The 21,242-nt window shown below is 43.2% G+C and overlaps 1 protein-coding gene across 2 annotated transcripts; it reads right to left on the reverse strand.

Annotated features, from left to right (window-relative positions):
* Positions 1 to 917: 917 nt before the first annotated feature.
* LOC146301745 (BTB/POZ domain-containing protein KCTD16-like) lies at positions 918 to 16,121 on the reverse strand. 2 transcript variants are annotated; one of them, XM_084700937.1, is made up of 3 exons: positions 15,319 to 16,121; positions 5,835 to 6,419; positions 935 to 1,004 (listed from the first exon to the last, which is right to left on the reverse strand). In XM_084700937.1, exons 1-2 carry the CDS (start codon positions 16,109 to 16,111, stop codon positions 5,917 to 5,919), a joined length of 1,296 nt encoding a protein of 431 aa, XP_084557063.1. In that variant the 5' UTR covers positions 16,112 to 16,121; the 3' UTR covers positions 935 to 1,004; positions 5,835 to 5,916. The 2 variants fall into 2 exon arrangements, 1 of the variants encoding a protein (XP_084557063.1); XR_014762106.1 differs by lacking the exons at positions 5,835 to 6,419; positions 15,319 to 16,121 and adding an exon at positions 11,199 to 11,481 and having other exon boundaries at positions 918 to 1,004.
* Between the last annotated feature and the right edge of the window lie 5,121 nt (positions 16,122 to 21,242).

Below are 21,242 nucleotides of genomic sequence, written 5' to 3' on the forward strand. Positions count from 1 at the left end.
GAATATGAGAGGGTTTCAGTTAGGTCTGCCTAACAGGAAGAGTTGTTATCAAACCTGTGCTGCTTGTACTCTGCCACCGAGTCTAAACTGCAACCTTTTACACAGAACTGTAATTGGCCATAAAAACGCAACATTACCGTCTTGAACAGGTTTCAGACTTGTACCTCCACTTATGCCAGTGGGGTGAGGGAGCAGTATGTGTAAGGGTGGTTGTTTGAGGGTGTGTGTGTTTGAGAGTGGTTGTACGCCTGAATGCATGTGTTTGTGTGCGTGTCCTGTTCCGCTAAATGTGCCGAGATCATCCAGAGAGGATGTGATGAAGACACGCCTGCTATTTAGTCTGCTCCTTCCTACAGTTTTAATCCTCTGGTACTTCCACCGCAGGCTTGGCAGAATAAGGTCAGAGTGAGGCCCAGAGTGGCCAGAGGCAGAATGCTGGGTCTCTCCTCACTGCTGGCAGAGGCAGAATGCTGGTCTCTCCTCACTGCTGGCAGAGGCAGAATGCTGGTCTCTCCTCACAGCTGGCAGAGGCAGAATGCTGGTCTCTCCTCACAGCTGGCAGAGGCAGAATGCTGGGTCTCTCCTCACTGCTGGCAGAGATCCCACAGCAGACCACTAACACTGCTCGTTCTAGCTGTGCTAGAAGATGACCCCTCTTGCTGACCTCCATGTAGGTGACAAACAACAAACTAACATATACAGTAGTAAACATCTCAACATTTTTATTGTATGTGTTTACTGTTTATCAGCCATCCACAACAACCCCTGACTTCCCCTGCATAAATGAAATGATTGACGGCAGCAGAGTTTGTATGTTGGGGTTATTTCTGTAGATGTGTTCCAGGCAGGCTGCTAGCAGACTTCTTCCCTCTCCTAGTCAGGATTTGGATGTTTTATTCCCAACCCTGTTAATAAATGCATGATGTAGTTTCCTCTATAGCTGGATGTGGAGCTGGCAGCTCCTTGGTGCAGCAGACCAGAGCTGTCAACAGACTGGTCTGGTACTGTGGGAACACACAGGAGAGAAAACCACATAAAAGAGATTTAAAATGGTTGCAACTCTACTAGGAAGGGTTAGTTATTTGTGATGTTATTCAACTTTATCTACTGAACATATTTGTCTGGTTGAGGTCACCTTTGTTTAAGAAACAATTTCAGGTTAGCAAGAACCATGTAGGGTTCTAAAGAGCACCTTATTATCTATATTCTAGAACCTCAACCTTGGGGTTTTATACCGGACCAGATGTTGGGGTAGCTGGTGTGTCTAAGAGTGTGTGTGTTTGTGCATGTGTGTTTGTGCGTGTGGAAGAATGTGTGTGTGTGAGGAGAGCCTGTTTATGAGAAACAGTATTGATCAGCAGGGTAATTGATCCTGTCGTCTGAGGGTGTGCCTGGAAAGGGTCAGTTGAGTTTGTGGGATAGGGCAGCTTGGATGGGAGGGGCAGTATTATTGCTAGGGGAAAAGGATCTAAGGTTGATCTGAGGCTTTAGTGCCTTGATACACCAATATGATAACACTTGATATGTGAAATCTGATAAATCGATTTCTCATCAGCTCAGGGATTCAGATCATGGAGAGAGAGAAGTAAAAAGTGGGGGAGAGATTAAATGTATCTGCTTTTAACGATGGAGGAGAGGTGCTGTGTTTCCCAGTGAGGCATCCAGCTGAGGCAGCTGTGTGTAGCGGGGGCTGTGTGTGTAGCAGGGACTGTGTGTGTAGCGGGGGCTGTGTGTGTAGCAGGGACTGTGTGTAGCAGGGACTGTGTGTGTAGCAGGGACTGTGTGTAGCAGGGACTGTGTGTGTAGCAGGGACTGTGTGTGTAGCAGGGGCTGTGTGTGTAGCAGGGGCTGTGTGTGTAGCAGGGACTGTGTGTAGCAGGGGCTGTGTGTGTAGCAGGGGCTGTGTGTAGCAGGGACTGTGTGTGTAGCAGGGACTGTGTGTGTAGCAGGGGCTGTGTGTGTAGCAGGGACTGTGTGTGTAGCAGGGACTGTGTGTAGCAGGGACTGTGTGTAGCAGGGGCTGTGTGTAGCAGGGACTGTGTGTAGCAGGGACTGTGTGTAGCAGGGACTGTGTGTGTAGCAGGGGCTGTGTGTAGCAGGGGCTGTGTGTAGCAGGGGCTCTGTGTGTAGCAGGGACTGTGTGTGTAGCAGGGGCTGTGTGTGTAGCAGGGGCTGTGTGTGTAGCAGGGACTGTGTGTGTAGCTGGGACTGTGTGTAGCAGGGACTGTGTGTGTAGCAGGGGCTCTGTGTGTGTAGCAGGGGCTGTGTGTGTAGCAGGGGCTGTGTGTGTAGCAGGGGCTGGTGAAGAGGGAAGGAGACAGGACTGTAAGCAGAGGTCCTTTATCCTTTAAATGCAGTTTTACATTCTCACCAAGATTCAGGAGATCTACCCCCCTTCAATCCCACACTGTTTGGTTCTTATAGTTACTACCTAAACATTAATACAAGTCTAAAACTGAGCTTCGAGAAAGCTACGACTTAAAGAAATGTTCTGCTTATGCTGCATTTATAGTATGAGGATTGTTGCTCCTTTGTGGCCTGGATTATAAGGCTCCATTCAGAGGTAGGTGCTTCTACTTTGTCACCATGGAGACTCTGAGAAGCTTAACTTTCAGTTGGAGGACATTGGCAGTCCCAAAACTCTGCATCATCAGTCATCACAGCTGCTTACTCTAATTGCTGCAGCAGTGGCTCCTCCAGCCTCCAGAATCCTCCTCCCAGCCTCCTCCTCCTCATAGCCTCCTCCTCCCGGCTTCCTCCTTCTCCTCCTCCCAGACTCCTCCCCCCCTAGCCTTCTCCTCCCAGCTTCCTACTTCTCCTCCTCCCAGACTCCTCCCCCCCCTAGCCTTTTCCTCCCGGCTTCCTACTTCTCCTCCTCCCAGACTCCTCCTTCTTCTTGTCCTCCTCCCAGTCACCTCCCAGTCTCCTCCTCCCAGTTTCCCCTAGCCTCCTTCTCCTACCCTTCCCAGCCTCCTTCTCCTCCTCTTCCTATCTCTCCCCCAGCCTCCTTCTCCTCCTCTTCCTATCTCTCCCCCAGCCTTCTCTTCCTCCCCCTAGCATCCCCCTTCTCTTGTTTCAATGTGGTGACACTGCAGAATCCATTTTTGCTAAAAATAGTGCTTTCTATAAATGTTTCTTGATGCTCAGCTAGTCGTTGCTCTTCACGTTTCCTTGTGAAGAGGAGATACACATTGCAATGTAAAAAAGAAAGGAAGGATCTAAGTAACTAAACTAAAAACTGCATTTTTCCATCAACGTAACATAGCCAAAATAAAAAAATTCCTCTCACGGGATGATGCTGAAAAACGAATACATGCATTCGTTACATCCCAATTGGACTACTGCAATGTATTATTCACTGGCCTCCCAAGTATCTACTTAAAAAACATACAGCGGGTGCAAAATGCTGCTGCTCGACTACTGACCAGAACCAGAAAGTATGATCACATAACACCTGCTCTCGTCTCTTTACACTGGATCCCTGTCCAAGCCAGAGCTGATTTCAAAGTTCTATTACTAACTTACAAATCTCTGCACGGATTGGCACCACTATACTTCTCTGGTCTTCTTGCACACTATCACCCCATAAGATCACTTAGATCCCAAGATGCCGACTATCTGGTGGTTCCCAAAATTAAGAAAAAAACGGCTGGAGGCAGGGCGTTCTCATATAGAGCACCTCCTCTCTGGAAAAAATTACCTGTCTCAATTAAGAAGGCTGATACCGTTTCGACATTCAAAATTAGGTTAAAAACTTTTCTGTTTAGTCAGTTCTACGACTGCTAAAGTGTGTGTGTATGTACTTTCAATGTAAACCTGAAGTGTGTGTTTGTCTGTTTGTATCATATATAACTTATATTGGTCCTGTTCTTGTTTCTGTTACTAGTTGGAGATGATGGGGGACGGGGCTTCTTATTCGTATAAGAATGACGTATTTTAGAGTTTTTTTCTAGTCGTCAAGTGTAAACTAGTCTCTCTGACGGACAACAGCAAGTTCCCGGACCCTTTCCTCACCCCTCGGCCTGTGATATTGCGCCGGTCACAGTCCCCAGCTCTGTGGCTACCTCTGCTTAAACTGACATTTATCAACTGACCCAAGTTGGTAAAACAATAAACAGTAAAACAATTATTTTTACACTTTGAACTCATTTAATAGTTTTTTTCCTATACAAACGCATGAACAGAGTTCAACTAGTATTCACAACATCTCACATATGAACATAGTTCAATACCCATCAGTTTGACCTACTCACAACATCTCAGCTACACTCTACACATAATGACAAGTGTGGACAAATATTGGGCCTCATTCTCGAACGCAGTTCAGAAAAATTTAAGAAGGAATTTCTTCTGAATTGGATTTAGGAAAACATTAGGCATTCATGAAAGTTTTCTCACGTGCGATTTGTTCTGAACTTGAGAAGACTTTCCGAACTCGAAATAGCAGTCGTAAGTCGGGCAGAGTTGTGTCAAATGCGATTCCTTAAAAAACCACAAGGGGAATCGCATTTAAGAAAACTCTCTGTGTTAGAAGTGTTGATGAATTTGTGAGAAATCGTTGGTGATTGCGTTCACATCAACTCTACAGACTATGGCAAGCCGTTTTATCATTTAAACAATGAATTCTTGATAACAAGAATTGCATTTTGGATATCAAGAATTCGAATTTTGGATATCAAGAATTCATTGGTTAAATGATAAAACGGCTTGCCATAACAGACATCCTCGGATTTAAATAATTATAATAATTAACCTTGCTTAGTGTGCACACTGTTAGATCCAGTGGAGAACAATTCCACTGCTCATCTTACTGGTATGATGTTGCACCGATGCACCTGTGCACCGGTTGCTTTTCGCTTGGACATAACTTGCGTTCCTGTTGCTTTCCTAATTGTGTCGATTCTGACTGCACACGTCACTGCTGTTGCGTGCCCTTATAAGGAGCTGTCGGGCGTGTATGTATGCAAATTCAGGAGCACGAGGACGCACTTTTAACTTAAGAAAACTCTTCCCGGGGAGCACAGCTCAGAAGACTTCTGCTGCGTAGTAACACATTTTCAAGCGTTCATGAATTTGGCGGATGTCTTTTTCTTACGTTGTTTTTCCGAAGCCCATAAGAAACAATTCAGAAGAAAGTTAAGAAAATGTTCGAGAATGAGGCCCATTGTTTGTAAAAGCAAAAAAAGAACCAGGCAGTGCTTTCCTTGTTGTAGTTTTGCTTCAGTCAACTAGATGGTGCTGGTTGATTCCTCTAAACACACAAATTGCATATATTTTGATGTTTTGTTTTCATTTGATGTCCGTTTGCTACAGAGGAGAAATGACATGCAGTTTTGCTCATTTGGGATAATTGAGTTATATTGTGCTGTATGGTCTAAATCAAGGCCATGAGTCCGACAGCATCAGAAGGGGTCAGATGGGGGAGCGGTTAGGGACTCAGGCTGTTAATCGGAAGGTTGCCAGTTCGATTCCCAGCCGTGGAAAACAATATGGTATCCTTGGGCAAGGCACTTAACCCTACTTGCCTCGGGGGGAATGTCCCTGTACTTACTGCAAGTCGCTCTGGATAATGACTACATTTACATATATCAGGGAGTGTAGAAGTGTTCAACCAGGCATGAAGAGGGAATGACAGTCGTCCAACAACAAGCACAGGGGTTGATCAAGGTTAGGGTTAGGTTTAGAGAGCCTTTAACTCGGCCAATTAACCATGACGCCATCAATGTTCTGTTCTGCATGCCATCACTCTATCCAGCATGTAGAGGAGCTGACCTATGTGCAGTCAGTGCAGTAACTAGTCACCCTGCATGCAACAGCATGGTGCCCACACTCACCTCATACTTCTTTCATTCTCTCTGTACATCTTTTCTTTGTCTCTCAATCAGGATCTAAATACTCCACCACCCCCTGCCTCCTTCAGAGTCTGTACTTCATCAGCAGCTCAGACTGCCACATGTGCTTCCGCTCTGGGAAGTGCTCCGGGATGCGTATCCTGTGGAAGTCCTGGATGCACTTCTCCATTTCCTGCTCAGGCGTCAGCTTGTCCCTCCCTCTCCTCTTGGCAGGCTCCCGCTGGCGGAGACCCATGGTGCGCACACGGAGGAGGTCCGTCTGGCGCCGAATGAGCTCCACCTGCGCAGCCACGTGGGCGGGGCCTGTCCGGTCCAGCGTGTGGGCGGGGCCTGTCCGGTCCAGCGTGTGGGCGGGGCCTGTCCGGTCCAGCATGTGGGCGGGGCCTGTCCGTTCCAGCATGTGAGCACTGACGGGGGGCCGGCAGATCACCGTCCCCTGAGGAGAGCTGGCCTCTGATTGGGTCTCAGAGCAGGAAGTAGACAGCTCGTTAACAGAAGTGCCGCTCTCTCGCTCACGGCCCCGGCTGCAGCAGTTGCAGTGTGAGGAGGACCATCTGGAAGGCCCGCCTGACACACACACACATGTGCACACACATCATACACACACACGCAAGAAGGAGCCAGGAAGGGAGGAAAAGAAGGGAAGGAAAGAAGGAAGGGAGGAAGGAATAAACAGGAGGGATGTAAAATATAAACAATTTAGTTCCTTTTTCAATGTTCAGTATTTGTCTGTTGCAGGCCACAATAGCTGACTAAACACTAACCCAACATAAAATCAAGCAATTAAAATATGATCAGCAAACATCCTCAGACATCACTCAATCAGCAACACTTCCCCGGAGGAGGAAGCAGATTCAGCCTTACTACACCTGTGGACACGTGTATGACAACACATGAATGTGTTGGGCAAGTGAAATGTATCAGATCCGACAATGGAACCAATTTTGTTGGGGCTGAGAGAGAGCTAAGGGAAGCCCTCTCATTTCTAAATCCGAACCAAATACATGCAGCAATACTGCAAAAGGGTGTACAGTGGAGTTTCAACCCCCCTGGAGCATCCCACCATGGAGGAGTGTGGGCTTATTCGTTCCCTAAGACAGGCATTCCATTCTGTTCTGAGACAGCAGACTCTGGATGAAGAGGGACTGCAAACCATCTTGTGTGAAGTCGAGGCCATTCTCATCTATGAATGGATTTGGCTCCTACAACACCAGACACAGGGAGCGGGATGGCGGAAGGAGAGAGAGGGTTGGAGGGAGAGATTGAGGCAAAGTGGAAGGCTCTGTGTCTCCAGAGAAGCCCGGCCTAAACCCAGTAATAGCATCATAAAAGTTTCAAGACACAGGAGGAAAATTAGTGGTAATGTACTGACGGTAGCAGAATGTTCCATCTTATTCACCCCAACAACTCAACTGGCAACAGCCAAGCTCAAACATGGAAAATAAATGAGCTTCTGAGCTTCTGAAACGAGCTTCTGAAATACCAGATAAATGATTTATTAGTCAGACATTGTTTCTGTGTGCTGTTTGGCTTGAACCAAGGTTGCTATGTATAGCTTGGTGCTGTGATAGCAATCCTTGACTCTGAATGTGTTTGAGTACTCAGCAGAGGGTGTCTAGTGGCCAGGCTGAGACTGGAGGTTTCTTGTGCTAGTGGATGATACCTGGCTTGGTACAGAGAAGACCTGGGTTCAATCCCCTCCATGGACCCACTCTGGGGAGAAGGGGAAAGAGAATGGTAGAGGGAGAGAGAAAGAGAGAAAGGGTGGGGCGGCAGATAGAAAGAGAGGGGGGATTTTCCACAGTACATAGACACTTGTACAGATTGAGGGTGTTTGACTATGACACATGCTAGCATGCAAATATCAGCATGTCTGAAGTTGGGGACATGTCCACTACTCTCCTGTGTGGCTGAACTCACACACGGCTCCTACATGGTGTCTTAGGTAGGTGGAGGTAGAGAAAGGCAGAAGGAGAGAGAGGGGGGGTGGAGGTGAGAGAGACAGAAGGAGAGAGGGGGAGTGGAGGTCGATGTTCCCTTTTCGTCTCACAGTGAAGCAAATTGTAAAGTCAGCTAGGCAAAAATCCATTGACCCTGAATCTCATCTTCTCCAATTAGAGAGAGGAGAGATTGAGAGGGGGAATGGAGAAAGAGTGAAATAATCTCATCTACACCAATTAGCAGCTGCAGATGCTGTAAGCTGTCATGTCTGCACCTCTGTGTTGACTTCCACCTGACCCTCACCTGACTCCCACTTGTGATGCCCCTCCTTATCAGTTGGGTTTACTGTGAAGCTGAGATTATTTGCATCATCGGTCAGACCAGAGCAACCAGGAAGTCATGACAACAGAGGCTAAATATCGTGTTGCATGGTGTAACCCTGACCCTGTCTCTTCTGAAAGAGGGATATGGGGTAGAGAAAGAGAGAAGTGGACACAGAGAGAGAGGAATGGATGGAATAGGATGGAGAGATTGTTATTCCTACTGAAAAAGGTGAATGTTACACTGAGCTAACCCTAACAGACCAGGTTCTAACCCAACCCTAATATCATCTCACTCTATCCCTCTCCAACCATCTCCTCTCTCCCCTATCTCCATCTTCTTTCTCCCTCTTTCTCTCTCATTAGCTCTGCCCCTCCCTCTCTCCTCTCTCTCTGTCAGTCTGTCTGTCTGTGAGGACAGCTGAGCCCTAGAGTGTTGAGCAGTTCCCCTCTCCTGCGCTTGCAAGGACACTCTGGCCTCATTTCAGAGTTAAAAAGCAGATAAACAACAGCACTGTAGAGTGCTACTGGGAGGAAGTATCTGGAACAGTCTGAGGAGAAGGAGACAGGAGGAGGAGATGGGGGGACAGAGGAGAAGGAGACAGGATGAAGAGACAGGAGAAGCACCCTGCACTCTGCTGTTCTGCGATAAGCAGGCATCATATTAACCACAAACATAAGATGTTCTAACGATTTCACTGCAGGGCATATGCCTTTGCTACACCTTCTTTGAAAGCTTAAGTCCTCAAGAATTTAGTCATGTGATACATTTTACAGTCAGTACATGTATTTGAGATTTCCGCAAAACCGACCAGCTAGCACTGTTAGCAGTAGAACGTTAGCTAGCTTCTTGTTTATCTACTTGAGGCTCTAGTTTTCACATCAGGTCTCTGCTATTAGCCAAAAACTGCAAATGTTTGAGTGACAAATTGTGCTGTAATAATAAATAGTAAAAACGTTTTCATCGAGGGGCTTTGGTACAGGCTATATGCAATGTGTTCAAACTTAGCCTACATGATATGTATCTTCCCTTCTATCTAATGGCAATTAGAAAGACGCATCTATGAAATAATTTGATGGCTGCGTTGTTTCAAAAACATTCAATTTCGATGCACTGCAGCAGTTGTTTTGCTCACAGCCATGCCCATACATTTGGTTATAATCTTGTATCTATATAAGGGAGTGTTGTTTAATGGCCCGCAGAGGGTGCTCTTTTCTCTTTGGCCTTTTGGGCTTGCCGTAGTGAACCGCCTTTTTGACACTCCGCAGTATTGGGAATCATACTTTGTTTTCATGTCAAAAAGGTAGGCTGAGCCCCAGAGCGCTGTAACACTAGAACTATTATTTGATTGTACATGTGTTGGTTTGTACCACGAAAATGTTTAGTTCACCTGTTAACAATGTTGTGTAAAGGGCTGAGCCGAATGTGTAGCAGCGCGACTTGATGTTTGATGAATGTGCTGTCAGTGCTAGCAGCCGAACGTGTGATTAGCTAGTTAAACTCAAGGCAAGTAGCTAGCGGTTACCGCCAATAGAGGCAGCTAGAGTTTGTTTATTTTCTCTATATTTGATTTGGGGGTTATTTTGTGAAACTGACGAACGATACTATGTTTTCATGTCAAAAAGGTAAAAAAGAATTAAAGGAGGAAAGGTTTACTCTGCCTCAACCGCCATCTGGACTCAGATTGCCCTGTTCTTTCCACGCACCCTGGCACAAACCACACAACACAACGCAGAAACTTTGCTGGGCTTAGCGCAGGGCTCCAGACTGCGACCAAATGGTCGCATTTTGCGACCAGTTTTTGAGACAGTGCGAACATTTTTTACAAGCATTCGCGCATGTGCGACCTACACATTTTGAATTAATTGGGTGTGTACAATGTCAGCACACGTTAGCAACAACGCATAGATACGACGTTCTAGTAAGACCGCGATACCAGCGTTCCTTCTGCATTAGTACCGTAGCTTAAAGTCTAGGAAAGTTTTGGCTATTTTTCGCTAGGTACCTATAAACCTAGCTAAAAGTCTTGGAAAGTTTAGGATATTTTTCGCTTGGTTCCTACGCACATGTCTTAATCTGCCAGACAAGTGGGTGCCCCTTCGTTCTTTTGGTGAGCAGTTTCACTAGCCCTTCTTACCCGGCGTCATGGAGCCGAGCAGCTAAATACTTATTTAGCACTAGCGTTGCTACTGTATCCCTGCCTGTGTTTGAGCTGTTGCGCTGTTATACTCGGCAAGTATCGTGTTGTGGTGTCGGAAGACTGATCGAAAAGTGCATCATACATTCAAGTCATTTAGCTAAGACTTGCATGTACAGTACGTAATGTCACATTAAATAATGTATTTAAACTCAAGCTTATATGGTGCGTTGCAGGGGCGATTCTAGGATCAGACCTATAGGGGTGCTCAGCCCCCACTGAGAATGTGACATGAATACAGTGCCTTGCAAAAGTGCTAAACGTAAACCCCCTTGCTAATATAAATCCCTACTTTCACTGGATAACAATGAATACATTTATGTATTATTATGCAAAATATTGAATGAAAAAACTAAGGATGTCCCTTTCTTCATGAACTACCAGCATCAAATGATAATAAACAATATATTTAAGAAAATATTAGGAGTGCTTGAGCACTCTAAAAAGGATCTAAAATTGCCACTGAATTTTACCCTCTCCAGTTTCATTAATAAATGCATTGCAGGTCAATATAAGGTGTGCCCCTTAGTTTTCTGCTTGCGCTCCTAAAATTTTCAGTCAGGGGCTACTGTGCTCCTAGTAAAAAAAGTTAGTCTGGAGTCCTGGCTTAGCGGCCTGTAGACAAGGGTTACATCTACTTATCATGAATTGAGAACACTAAGGCATAGTAAAATATAGCTAGTTTCTTTTATTACACGCTTCATTGATACGAGCAGACAAAAGAAAACTGTTTTTTTCAGCAAGGGACACAGATCCTCAACTTTAGTTGGAGGAGATCGATGCAAAGTATGTCGGCCCACAATACTCTCTACATGACAGCTGTTAGACACCTTTTCTTTCCATGGTCAAAACAATGACAATACAGGGTCTGATTCCGGTTACCCTACCTGTTATAGCAGCCGCAAACTGTAGTTGACGCTGGGCATCTCTATAAGCCATAAATTCGTACCAGAGCCTGCTTAAAACACTCTTTAAGCACCGTTATAAAGTGGAAAGTATCTAAACCGGAAATGAGAATACGCGGATGGCCGCGCCCATCGTGACTTCCGGAATAAGGTCAATAGCCTACGTCATCATTCAGACTCTGATTTTACAGAGATTCACGATATCAAAGCTTCATATGTATTTGGAGGTAATTTTCACCTCAACCACCTTAAAATAAAAACCAATAATTATTATTTGCCACCAACACCAAGCAGCATTCTTATAAATATTAATAAAAAAAAAAGATAGGCACACACACACAGGAAATATAAGATGTCTATACAGGCCAGGTTCTTGCCAGCTATGGAAGGGTGGGCTGAACGTTTTCTGATTTAACTCTTTATAATGCTGGGGACACACTACAGGATAATTGGGCCGATTTCGCCCCTTCCGACAATCCTAGGTAACATCCCGATTATCTTGATGATTCTACAGATTATCTTATCAAATGTTCCCTTGGTGTGAGGTGTTCAAATCTGATCAAATTTGCTCGGAAGGACGTCGGAGGCGCCCCGATCGCGAATCCTAAATATTCAACATGTTGAATATTTGCGATCAGAAATCCTGATGTGAAGGGGGAACCCCGACGACATACGCCGAGTTTATCACGTGAAACAAAACAATATACAATCAGAAAGCAAGCTGAGAGAAGATGGGAGCATAACAAACGGAGTCACAGCGCAGCACAAGTTAAATGGAATTTATTTTTGGCAACAGCAAACCCTATTATTTTTTCCGTTAATTTTCTGTGAAAATCATTCCAAACACTATCATCGCAATTTCTTTCTGCATATCGTCCGCCATGCTTATTCTTAAATCTCGACAGATTTTGCTAGATTTCTTGTGTTAACAGTCGGGACACTGGTTGGAAATCTGTGTGTGGTGTGCTGTCTTTGTCAAATCATGGCACACCACACACTGTAGGAGCAAAACGGCTAAATTTAGGATTTTTCGTCCTCATGTTTGTGGTCTATCACAGTTTGAAAATCTTACAAGATTAAAAAAAAAAAAAAATTAAAAAAAAATGAATCTGAAAACATGAAATGTGAAAATGTGAAAGTAAAAAATTTAAATTAATAACTTATTCAAAATAATTCCAGAATTTAATTGAAATTGTATTCAACCTGAAAAAAAAATTGGTACACTTATTTTTTCTTTGAATGCATGGTTTTGTTTTTCAAGTTTTCGACCAAAACTTACATTTTCATTGTCCAACCATGTATTGGAGGAGGCTAGGGTTCAGGTTCAGTTTTCATTATAGTCCAGCAGTTTATCACCTTTTCTCTTTACCTCTCCATCTCCTTCTGCTTCCTGTACTGTATACTTCTGTCTCTCCTCCGTCCTTCTCTCCCTTTCCTGCTCTCCTGGCCTCTCCATCTTCCTCTCGATGCCTTCTTTACACATAATTCCAACTCCATCAGGGTCACAAATCACTCTCTTGACAGTAATCCTGGAGTTCCCCCTCCACCAGCCCTTGGTGGCCAGCAGCTGCTGCTCTTGGCATGGGGGATGTAGGACAGTGGGGACACAGTTTTGTAGCAGACTGTGTCGCTTGTACCTGAGATAAACAATCTGATCCCTGAATGCAGAGACTGATTACCTGTTTGAGGTCCACCTGGGATCCCTGTGGTAAACACTCTTAATCATGACCTGACCTTAAAGAACACGATGCAGAACAGCTGCCATTATGTTCAGAAACAAGATGTCTAACAGCTGTCATGTAGTTCTGCATTATACTGGAATTCATGTATTTTTCTAGATGTACCACCATGTAAGAGCTGGATGTATCTAAACCAGAGAGAGACACTTAGCTCTCGATGCCAAGATTACAGAACTTTATCACCAGGGCAATGCTGTCATCCCAAACTTAAAATCAAAATATCCTTTTTATAAAGGACAACCTACATTTTCACAGAATAAGCTCATGTGTTAATGTCTCTTGACAAGGCACACTGGTCTAATTAGACTGATGATGGATCCTACACAAGACGCCATTCATTATCTGAACCTCTGAGCAATTCTAGCACTTACACACTCACATAGACACACTCACGCACACTCTGACATACTGTAAACTTACACACAATGACACACACACAATGACACACACACACAATCCCACTGACTCACTCACTCTCAGGGACGGACTGGGGGAAAAAAGTGGCCCGGGAGTTACTGTCAGACCGGCCCACTCAGTACACGGCGCGGTCCACTATGGCGCGTTGCCCACTCAATGCATCGCACAAACCAACCAGTGGCCTACTTGGAAAAATACCCGTACACTTAACATTATTTTGGATTTTGGGACCAATTTTCAGGCGTTCATTAATAAGGTGGAGATCTTTTCTTAGTTCCGAAGTCCGTAAGAACACATATCAGAAGACACTTCATAACATTTTCGAAAAATAGGCACCATGAGTGTGAATACAGATCGCGAGGAGGAGTATAAAACTCAGTCAGTGATTTTAGTCTACTACTGGACTTAGAAATTATACATGTTCAAGCTGTGTAATACGGAAAATAATTTGAGGTGCCAGCGATGTCAGAGAGAGCGCCGGTTGGAGATTCAAGCGAGCGGCTGTTTTGGACCATCTCAACGGCCCACCGAGGATTCCCCCAGTATCCCCGATGGCCAGTCCGCCCCTGCTCACGCTGACCAGCAGAAGAGCCCTGTTGTAGCATTTCACTTTTCACGGATGGGATGCACTATAATGGCATCAGCTCCAGACACATCCAGCCATGGTGAACACAGCACTGTGCTGCTTGGATGCCCCACTGCTAAACACACTAGCAGTTCATTTTATCTGACAGACAGAGAGAGAGAAAAAGAGAGATAGTGAGGGGGGAGTGAGTGAGGGGGGAGAGAGAGCGAGGAAGAGAAAAAAACCATTGGAAACACAACAACTTCTCTTCTGACTTCTGTTCAGGATGCCCTGGGAGGCGTAGTTTTCACAGGCTCAAGGACCTCTGGGAGTTGTAGTCCCACAGACTTAAAGATGCTGTAAAGCAAATTCCATGATTTGCTTCTCAGTACATTATATACATGTGAAATGAGTTCCTGAAAGCATGTGCAAAGCACAAAAAAAAATTCGCACTGAAATGTGGAGTTGAACAGTTTATTTCCCGTTTCCAGCTCAGGTTTTGTATAGGTGGGGCAAAAACCCAACCTATCTACGTCACAGCGACTTATCTACCGTATTTATTCGATTAAACGCTGCGGCATTTATTACACAATGATAATTTTTGGTGCAGCGTTTATTCGAGGATGGCGTTTATTCGAGGGAGGCGTTTAATTAGTAAGAGAGATTTAGAGAATTGCAGCTGCACGCGAACTTGGGGTTGATGAAAGGTGAATGCGCCATTGGTGAAGTCAGCTACCTCGCAATATTGTAAGCTACATGTAATTGTCACAATTACATAATGTATCATTTGTTTTCAACCAATGTCCTAATTTAAAATACTTGCATTCAGTATTATTAAGTGACTTTATTTGGTAAGAGTACAGTGCCTTTATTTTGAATGCCTTTTGGAACGCTTGGGAGTTAACGCTCCAATAAAAGTTTAAGGTTGTTGATCGGATGTTAGCTAAGGATCTAAGGAAACCTTAGTGAGCTTGTGTTGTGTCATTTTTTCAACATCAGCCCTGCTGGTTTACGTGGAGGGTTCAATATGGGATGTGGAGACCTGCATAGCTTGTGCTGCTGTATATTATTCATGTCCCCACGCCCTTGGGCTGACAGGCTGCAGGTAGTCACAGATAGTTAGGCTGATGAGTGAGTAGCAGCACAGCGGCCTGGCAGTGCCAGCACAAGGTAAGCAGCCGAAGAGCTATATGCGAGTGAAAGCAGGACTCAATTCAACTGCATTTTCATGGGTAGTTCGCGTGCAAATGCCCTGCGCAGCGATTATGTAGCATTCTTAAAATTGCTCTGCAGAATTTTCCCTCGAGCACAACGTCATCCTCCTCATTAAAAATCTACGATCTGAAGGTTTGATGTGAGAGTGAACATAAGTTTCACTTACGGTAGAAGACGTACTGCGTACAGTTGGACCAGACCTTTTCGTCTGTGTAATGACTGAGAGAGGACGACGTCAGAGAGGAGCAGCAGGCAACGACGTGGAAACCGTTATCTGAGAGCATGTCAAACGCTCTTTCCATGTGCCGGAATCTGAGGTAGGACCGAGAGGAATATCGGTCTGGTGGCCTGTCCACATCATGGCCCTGATTCAGCGTGTCTCCAAACACTTCTTTAGCCAAACCAACCCTGCCGCTAATAAAGATTCTTGGAACTTTCTTGACTTTCGAATCAGTCTGAATTTCTCTACCCGTGTTACAATGTCCTTTGAATCCGACTGTTATATAGCCGTACCTCCGGTCCAGGGCATACGGAGAAAATATCTGGTCGCTGTTGTCATCGAAATCACTGTAATCATCAGGAAAATGTTTAGATTCATCGGAGGTCAAAAGTTTGACCAATTCGGGCAGCTGAAAGTATTCCGCCTCTCTTCTCAGCCGTCCTCTCTCAGGGAAGTGATCGGGAAGAACGACTTGTTTATCTCGAAGGTAATCCAAAACATATCGAAACAGAAAACCATCTCTGTCGATGAAGTATCGTCCTCTAAGGTCCCTTGCAATGTTGTTCGATGAATCTTTCTTGTTAGAGAACAATTTACCCAGTAAAGAATTCGGGATGCTTGTTAAAGTACCAAAGCGAGTATAGTACACCTGTCCTCCCACATTCAGTTCAACAACGTCAGACTGGAGCGAACCCTGCTCTTTAGCCGGCTGGGTTCGGCCATTCTCGCTCAGTGCCATTCTTAGTTCAAGCGCGAAACCAGCTTCAAGTCACGCAAAAGAGGTTATCCAAAAGGTTAAATTCCCAGGGTTCATTTCCTTGATGCCTTGGCTTAGGCCCTATTTATCGCACACAGTTTAAGAGAAATCCTCCGGTTGACTGAATGCGTAAATGTTTGACCACAGTGCATGCCATCGAAACTAAAGCGCTTCGTGCTACACTTTATATTTATGTCCAGTGCCTGCCATTGATGCTGGTCCATGAAAGTAATCCTCTTCTCTTCTCGGCCTGCTACACTAATCAACTACTTTCTACAACCCGTCTGTTAAAGAGATGTCGATAATACTGTTAAGTATGACATGTTTTTGTGGTGCGTAATGTCCTTCCCGCAGATATTTACAGTCCAATTGACCTCGAAGAGCATTAATCAGTTTAGATAAAACATCTGTGTTTTGCTGTCCACGTAGCCTGCAGGTTATCACGCGGGAATACCACCAGATTAAAAATGGGACTCCAGCGCGCGCCCATCTCTCCAAACTCCAAACCACTGAACGGTGACTATCGGACTGGCACGGCGTAAAGACGGTCGAGATGATGTTGATCCAGCGGTGCGAGAAACACTCCTAGGGAGTAACGTCTTACATCATCTTAAAGGAAAATTACGTGAAAACGTGGAGTTTTTTTCCTCATAGATAGGCTATCTGTCTCGATTTTAATGTAAAGGCATAATATAGGCATGACAACAAAACAGTAGAATCGAATATTAGAGGTATTTAGGACCAGTGTTCTCATATTGTATCAGCCTATGACTGTCTGCTGTGGTGGTATTTCCACCGAAGTAACAAAAATGCGCTTGGATTTGGCTAGCTGTGATCGTACGAATGTGACCTTTCCTCTTCATGGACAGACAGGTAGCTATGGAACGCCGAGTTAGTCAGAATTAAATAAATAAATAGATAAGTAAATAAATAGATAAATAGATAAGTAAATAAATAGATAAATAAATAAATATGGCTATGAAATAAATTCTTAAATTAAAAAAGATGGCAATAAATATATAAATATTGCATCTTATAATTATATAGCTTAATCCATTTACTTACATCAATAAATAAAAACATTTACTTAGTTCAAAATTACGTTTTTGTAAAGACAACATTTATTTATTTCATGGGACTTTTATTTCCTAAATAATGCCACATGTATTTATTTTTTGAGATTTTTGAGACATATATTTCCAAACACAACATTTATTTCTGTGCTCTATTTCCAATCTCACATGCAAACGAGAGGGGTGTGGTTATCTTCAGACCAACGCAGCTGCACAAAATCGAAGGCAAATAGGGACACCTACATTCGAGAGAAGATGGAAGACATTAGTCGGCTCAGAGATCGCATGCTGGTCTTAGTAGATCAAATTGATCAGCATGGCTTATATAGCCCTTATATAGTCCTGGCATGGCCAGGATATATCATTTTGGCACACATTGTAGAGGTACTTGGGCGTATAAGTGCTAATGTCTTCTATCATCTCTCGATTCTAGGTGTCCCTATCTGCCTTTGATCTTGGTCTGAAGAAAACCACACCCCTTCTCGTCTTTACAAAAACTTCATTTTGAAATAAGTACATTTATTTATTTATTGATGTAGGTAAATGGATTCAGCTATATAATAATATGATGCAATATTTATATATTTATTGCCATCTTTTTTAGAGAATTTATTTATTAACTTTATTTAATAATTTATTTCATAGCCATATATTTTTTTTTAATGTATTTATCTATTTTTTTTATTGATATATTTATTTATTTATTTAATTCTGACTAACTCTGTGTTCTATATTTAGCCAGGAATTTTGGAGGGGGCAAAACACCAGATTGGATACACATCATAACTGAACACCAATGTGCAAATCTTCTTTTCATTAGCAGTGAATTTATGCACAATAAATGACTGTAGCATGTTTTTGTAGAGATTGTGTGCATTTTATCCTACCTACAAAGCAATTAGCCTTACAACACAGGCTTCAACCACTGTGCAAAATCATGACTCCGCAACAGCAGCGTCTCTTGGCCTCCTGTGTTGGGACACCTAAACCTTGATCTGAGATTCAGAACAGAATAGCTGGAAGCTGCGGCCACGCTGCAAATTCGCAGCATTGTTCTGGAAAGGGGTTGCTAAGCAGCGGGGTTGCTGAGTGGGTTGTGAGCTTTAGTTACAGAGCCGCTCACTCCAAGCCCCTGTAAAATGAGATTTCATTCTCTCAATTATACAAACTGCTGTTGTACTGGCCTACTTGTTTAGTTTGCAGAACACTGCGGGTGGATTATCATCCCCCTTTTAGCTGTGTCTCTAATCTCAATTTCTGAATAAACAAAGGAACCCAAATGGATCTGAATTTATTTGAGTTTGATGTTACTGTGGTGCCATTTGCATTGTGACAGCTGCCTCAGTCCTGCACAACATTGGCAGGTCAGCATAATTACAGACAGACCATGTGAAGACAGAAGTTGTTCTTGGGGGCCAGGGTTATCACCAAAGCAATACACAGAGAGGATGTTCCTTGGCATATTTCTGCCACTTATGAAAAAAAAAAAAACTAACTTGCCTGTCTGCATACCGTATGAAACCAATGTGCTGCATGTACTGTATATGCTGTCTCATTTGTTTTCATCCCATAAAAAAAGGTTTCAGATCTCCTATTAGTCACAATATGTCCCGTTATATAAAAAATACATTTGGTGTGAGCAACAGTCTACCGGTATTGTGGTGGCCTTCCCCCAATGCTATCAACTGAAAATATTAGTTCAATTACAGCAGTGTCTCACTGACAGGGAAAGTAAATTAGTATGAAGTAATTGGATTTTGTCAGACACATGGGTTTGAGTCCAATGATTATGAGTTGTGCATGCAACTATGTTGACAACTCACACTGCTCTTTGTTATTAGGGTTCCTCCGGTAGGAGGAAACCTATTGTTATTGTTAATTTTATTATTATTATGGTTCCACCTTCGGAGGAAACCCCATTGTATTTGTTAGTTTTGTTAATTATTAGGGTTCCTCCGGTAGGAGGGAACCTATTGTTTTTGTTAGTATTCTTATTAGGGTTCCTCCGGTAGGAGGGAACCTATTGTTATTGTTGGTGATCTTATTATTAGGGTTCCTCCAGTAGGAGGGAACCTATTATTATTGGTGGTATTCTTCTTCTTTTTCTTCTCCTTGCGCCCCAATATCTCCAAATGGCCCTGGTCATAAATTTTCTAATTTGGCACATTGATACTACATCCAAGTGGGTACCCCCACAACAAATACACATCACCCACATCACACCATAGGGGGCGCCACAGGCTATGCCCAAAAGTCAAATTTTCAAAGTGATGGCATTCCCACCCCATTGCTCCAATTCTTCTGAATCTTGGTGTGCATGCCTCATTTTTCATGAGGAACAAAAAGGCCACAAAGACTCATAGGTCCGCCATGATGGATTTTCCTGTACAGTGATAATTTTGGAAAAATTCCTCTTCTCTTGAATCAAAGGTCAAATTGACTTGAAATGTTGTACAGATATGTATCATTGACGTATTTAAAAACATTACTTAAGACATTTGAATCAAATACAAAATGGATGAAAGGGGTGTATTTATGTAAATGTCCACATTGCTTCAATATGTTTGTGTCACTAAATCAAATGTATTTTTGAAGTATGGTTCAAACCTAATAGGCGTTAAGATGACTCGTCCCTGAAGTACCATGCAAAGTTTCACCTTGATATGTCAAAATATGATTGAATTACAGCTGTTTGAACCAAATCTGACAATGCTCGCCATTGGAGACAAAAAAAAAATATTATGCAGTTACTGAACTTTGCGTAGTCCATGTCTGGGAATTGCTCAATTGGCTCAGATGTTGTGCTGGTAAGCAAATAGTTGTAGGTTCAAAACCAGTCAGAGGCATAGTTTTTTATTCTGACGAAACGGTTTCTAGTCTTCCGATCAATCCTCCGGTTGTAAAACATAGCAATGTGTGTTGTTTTGAGCCCATCGCATAACTCCGATCATCTGTTTAGCGAGACTGTGTAAACCACTGCAAAACAAGCCAGGTTCACCATAGTAACTAACTACTTTTAGTCTATGCATGGTATAGATAACTCTAATGTTTATCTCTAATAAAGTAAATTGATTGTTCAGGTGAATCCCTTGCCTGTTGCACAAATTTATAGAGAGAATTAGAGCAGTTTCAACGTTGGCTGAATCTAACAACGCTTACCACAGGAGAAACAGCTTACTTTTTTATACAGTTACTGAACATGACACTATTCAACACTGAGAATAGCTCAATGGATGGTGACCTGTAAAGTATAAGGTAGTAGGTTGGAATCCAGCCATTATGTTTTGTCCTGTCATCATTTAGATTATCTGTTTAGTTAAACAAGATGATATCATTCTGAAATGCCATGCACAATTTCATGCAATTTCACCTTGAAATGTCAACCGTTTCTTAACCTTTGTCCTTAAGCTGACCAAAGCTATACTGTGCCCTTTCTATTCATACAATCTTAACAGTTGGTGTGTAGCAGAGAGGATAGGGTGACTGACTTGTAACCTTATGCTCATGAGTTCAAATCCCCATTCAGCCTGTTATTGGCCAAACATGAAGTAGTTTTGCTCTCTTGTTGTCCATCTCTCGATCTTCTGCAGTGTACATGTTTATAATATTTTGCCATTTTGCGGAGGAACCTGCATCGCTGCTTGCAGCTGTATTTGTCATTGTTATTCTTATTTTTATATATATATATTATTTTATATTTAAATTGTTGTATTCTTAGATTGTTTAATTCTTAGAAATAGTTAAACTTTTGTACTTTCACTTAATTTAAGATTTGTATATGTTTAGTGTTTTGCACCCCCCTGCCACAGTAAATTCCGTGTTTGTATAAAATACATGGCAAATAAACCGAATTCTGATTCTGATGTGCAATAGTCCATTTGTTGTCAGTCATATCTACTCCTAGGGGGCAATGTTAGTGCAAGATCTTCCAGTTTTTACAAAGTCTAAAATCCAAGTGCAATGTGATTGCTTTGAGTGATACACTCACAACCACACACACACACACACACACACACAGTCCAGGGGTTTTCAGCTTCAAA

Source organism: Hypomesus nipponensis, chromosome 1 (genome assembly GCF_054491055.1).
Source record: "Hypomesus nipponensis isolate SF chromosome 1, ASM5449105v1, whole genome shotgun sequence".
Lineage (NCBI taxonomy): Eukaryota > Metazoa > Chordata > Actinopteri > Osmeriformes > Osmeridae > Hypomesus > Hypomesus nipponensis.

Excerpts from the sequence above, each read along its gene's own strand:
- LOC146301745 (XM_084700937.1), bottom strand. The coding sequence starts at position 16,111 with ATGGCACTGAGCGAGAATGGCCGAACCCAGCCGGCTAAAGAGCAGGGT. Across the intron at positions 6,420-15,318 it reads TACGCAGTACGTCTTCTACC|GCGGGCCTTCCAGATGGTCC; the intron begins GTAAGTGAAACT and ends TGTGTGTGTCAG.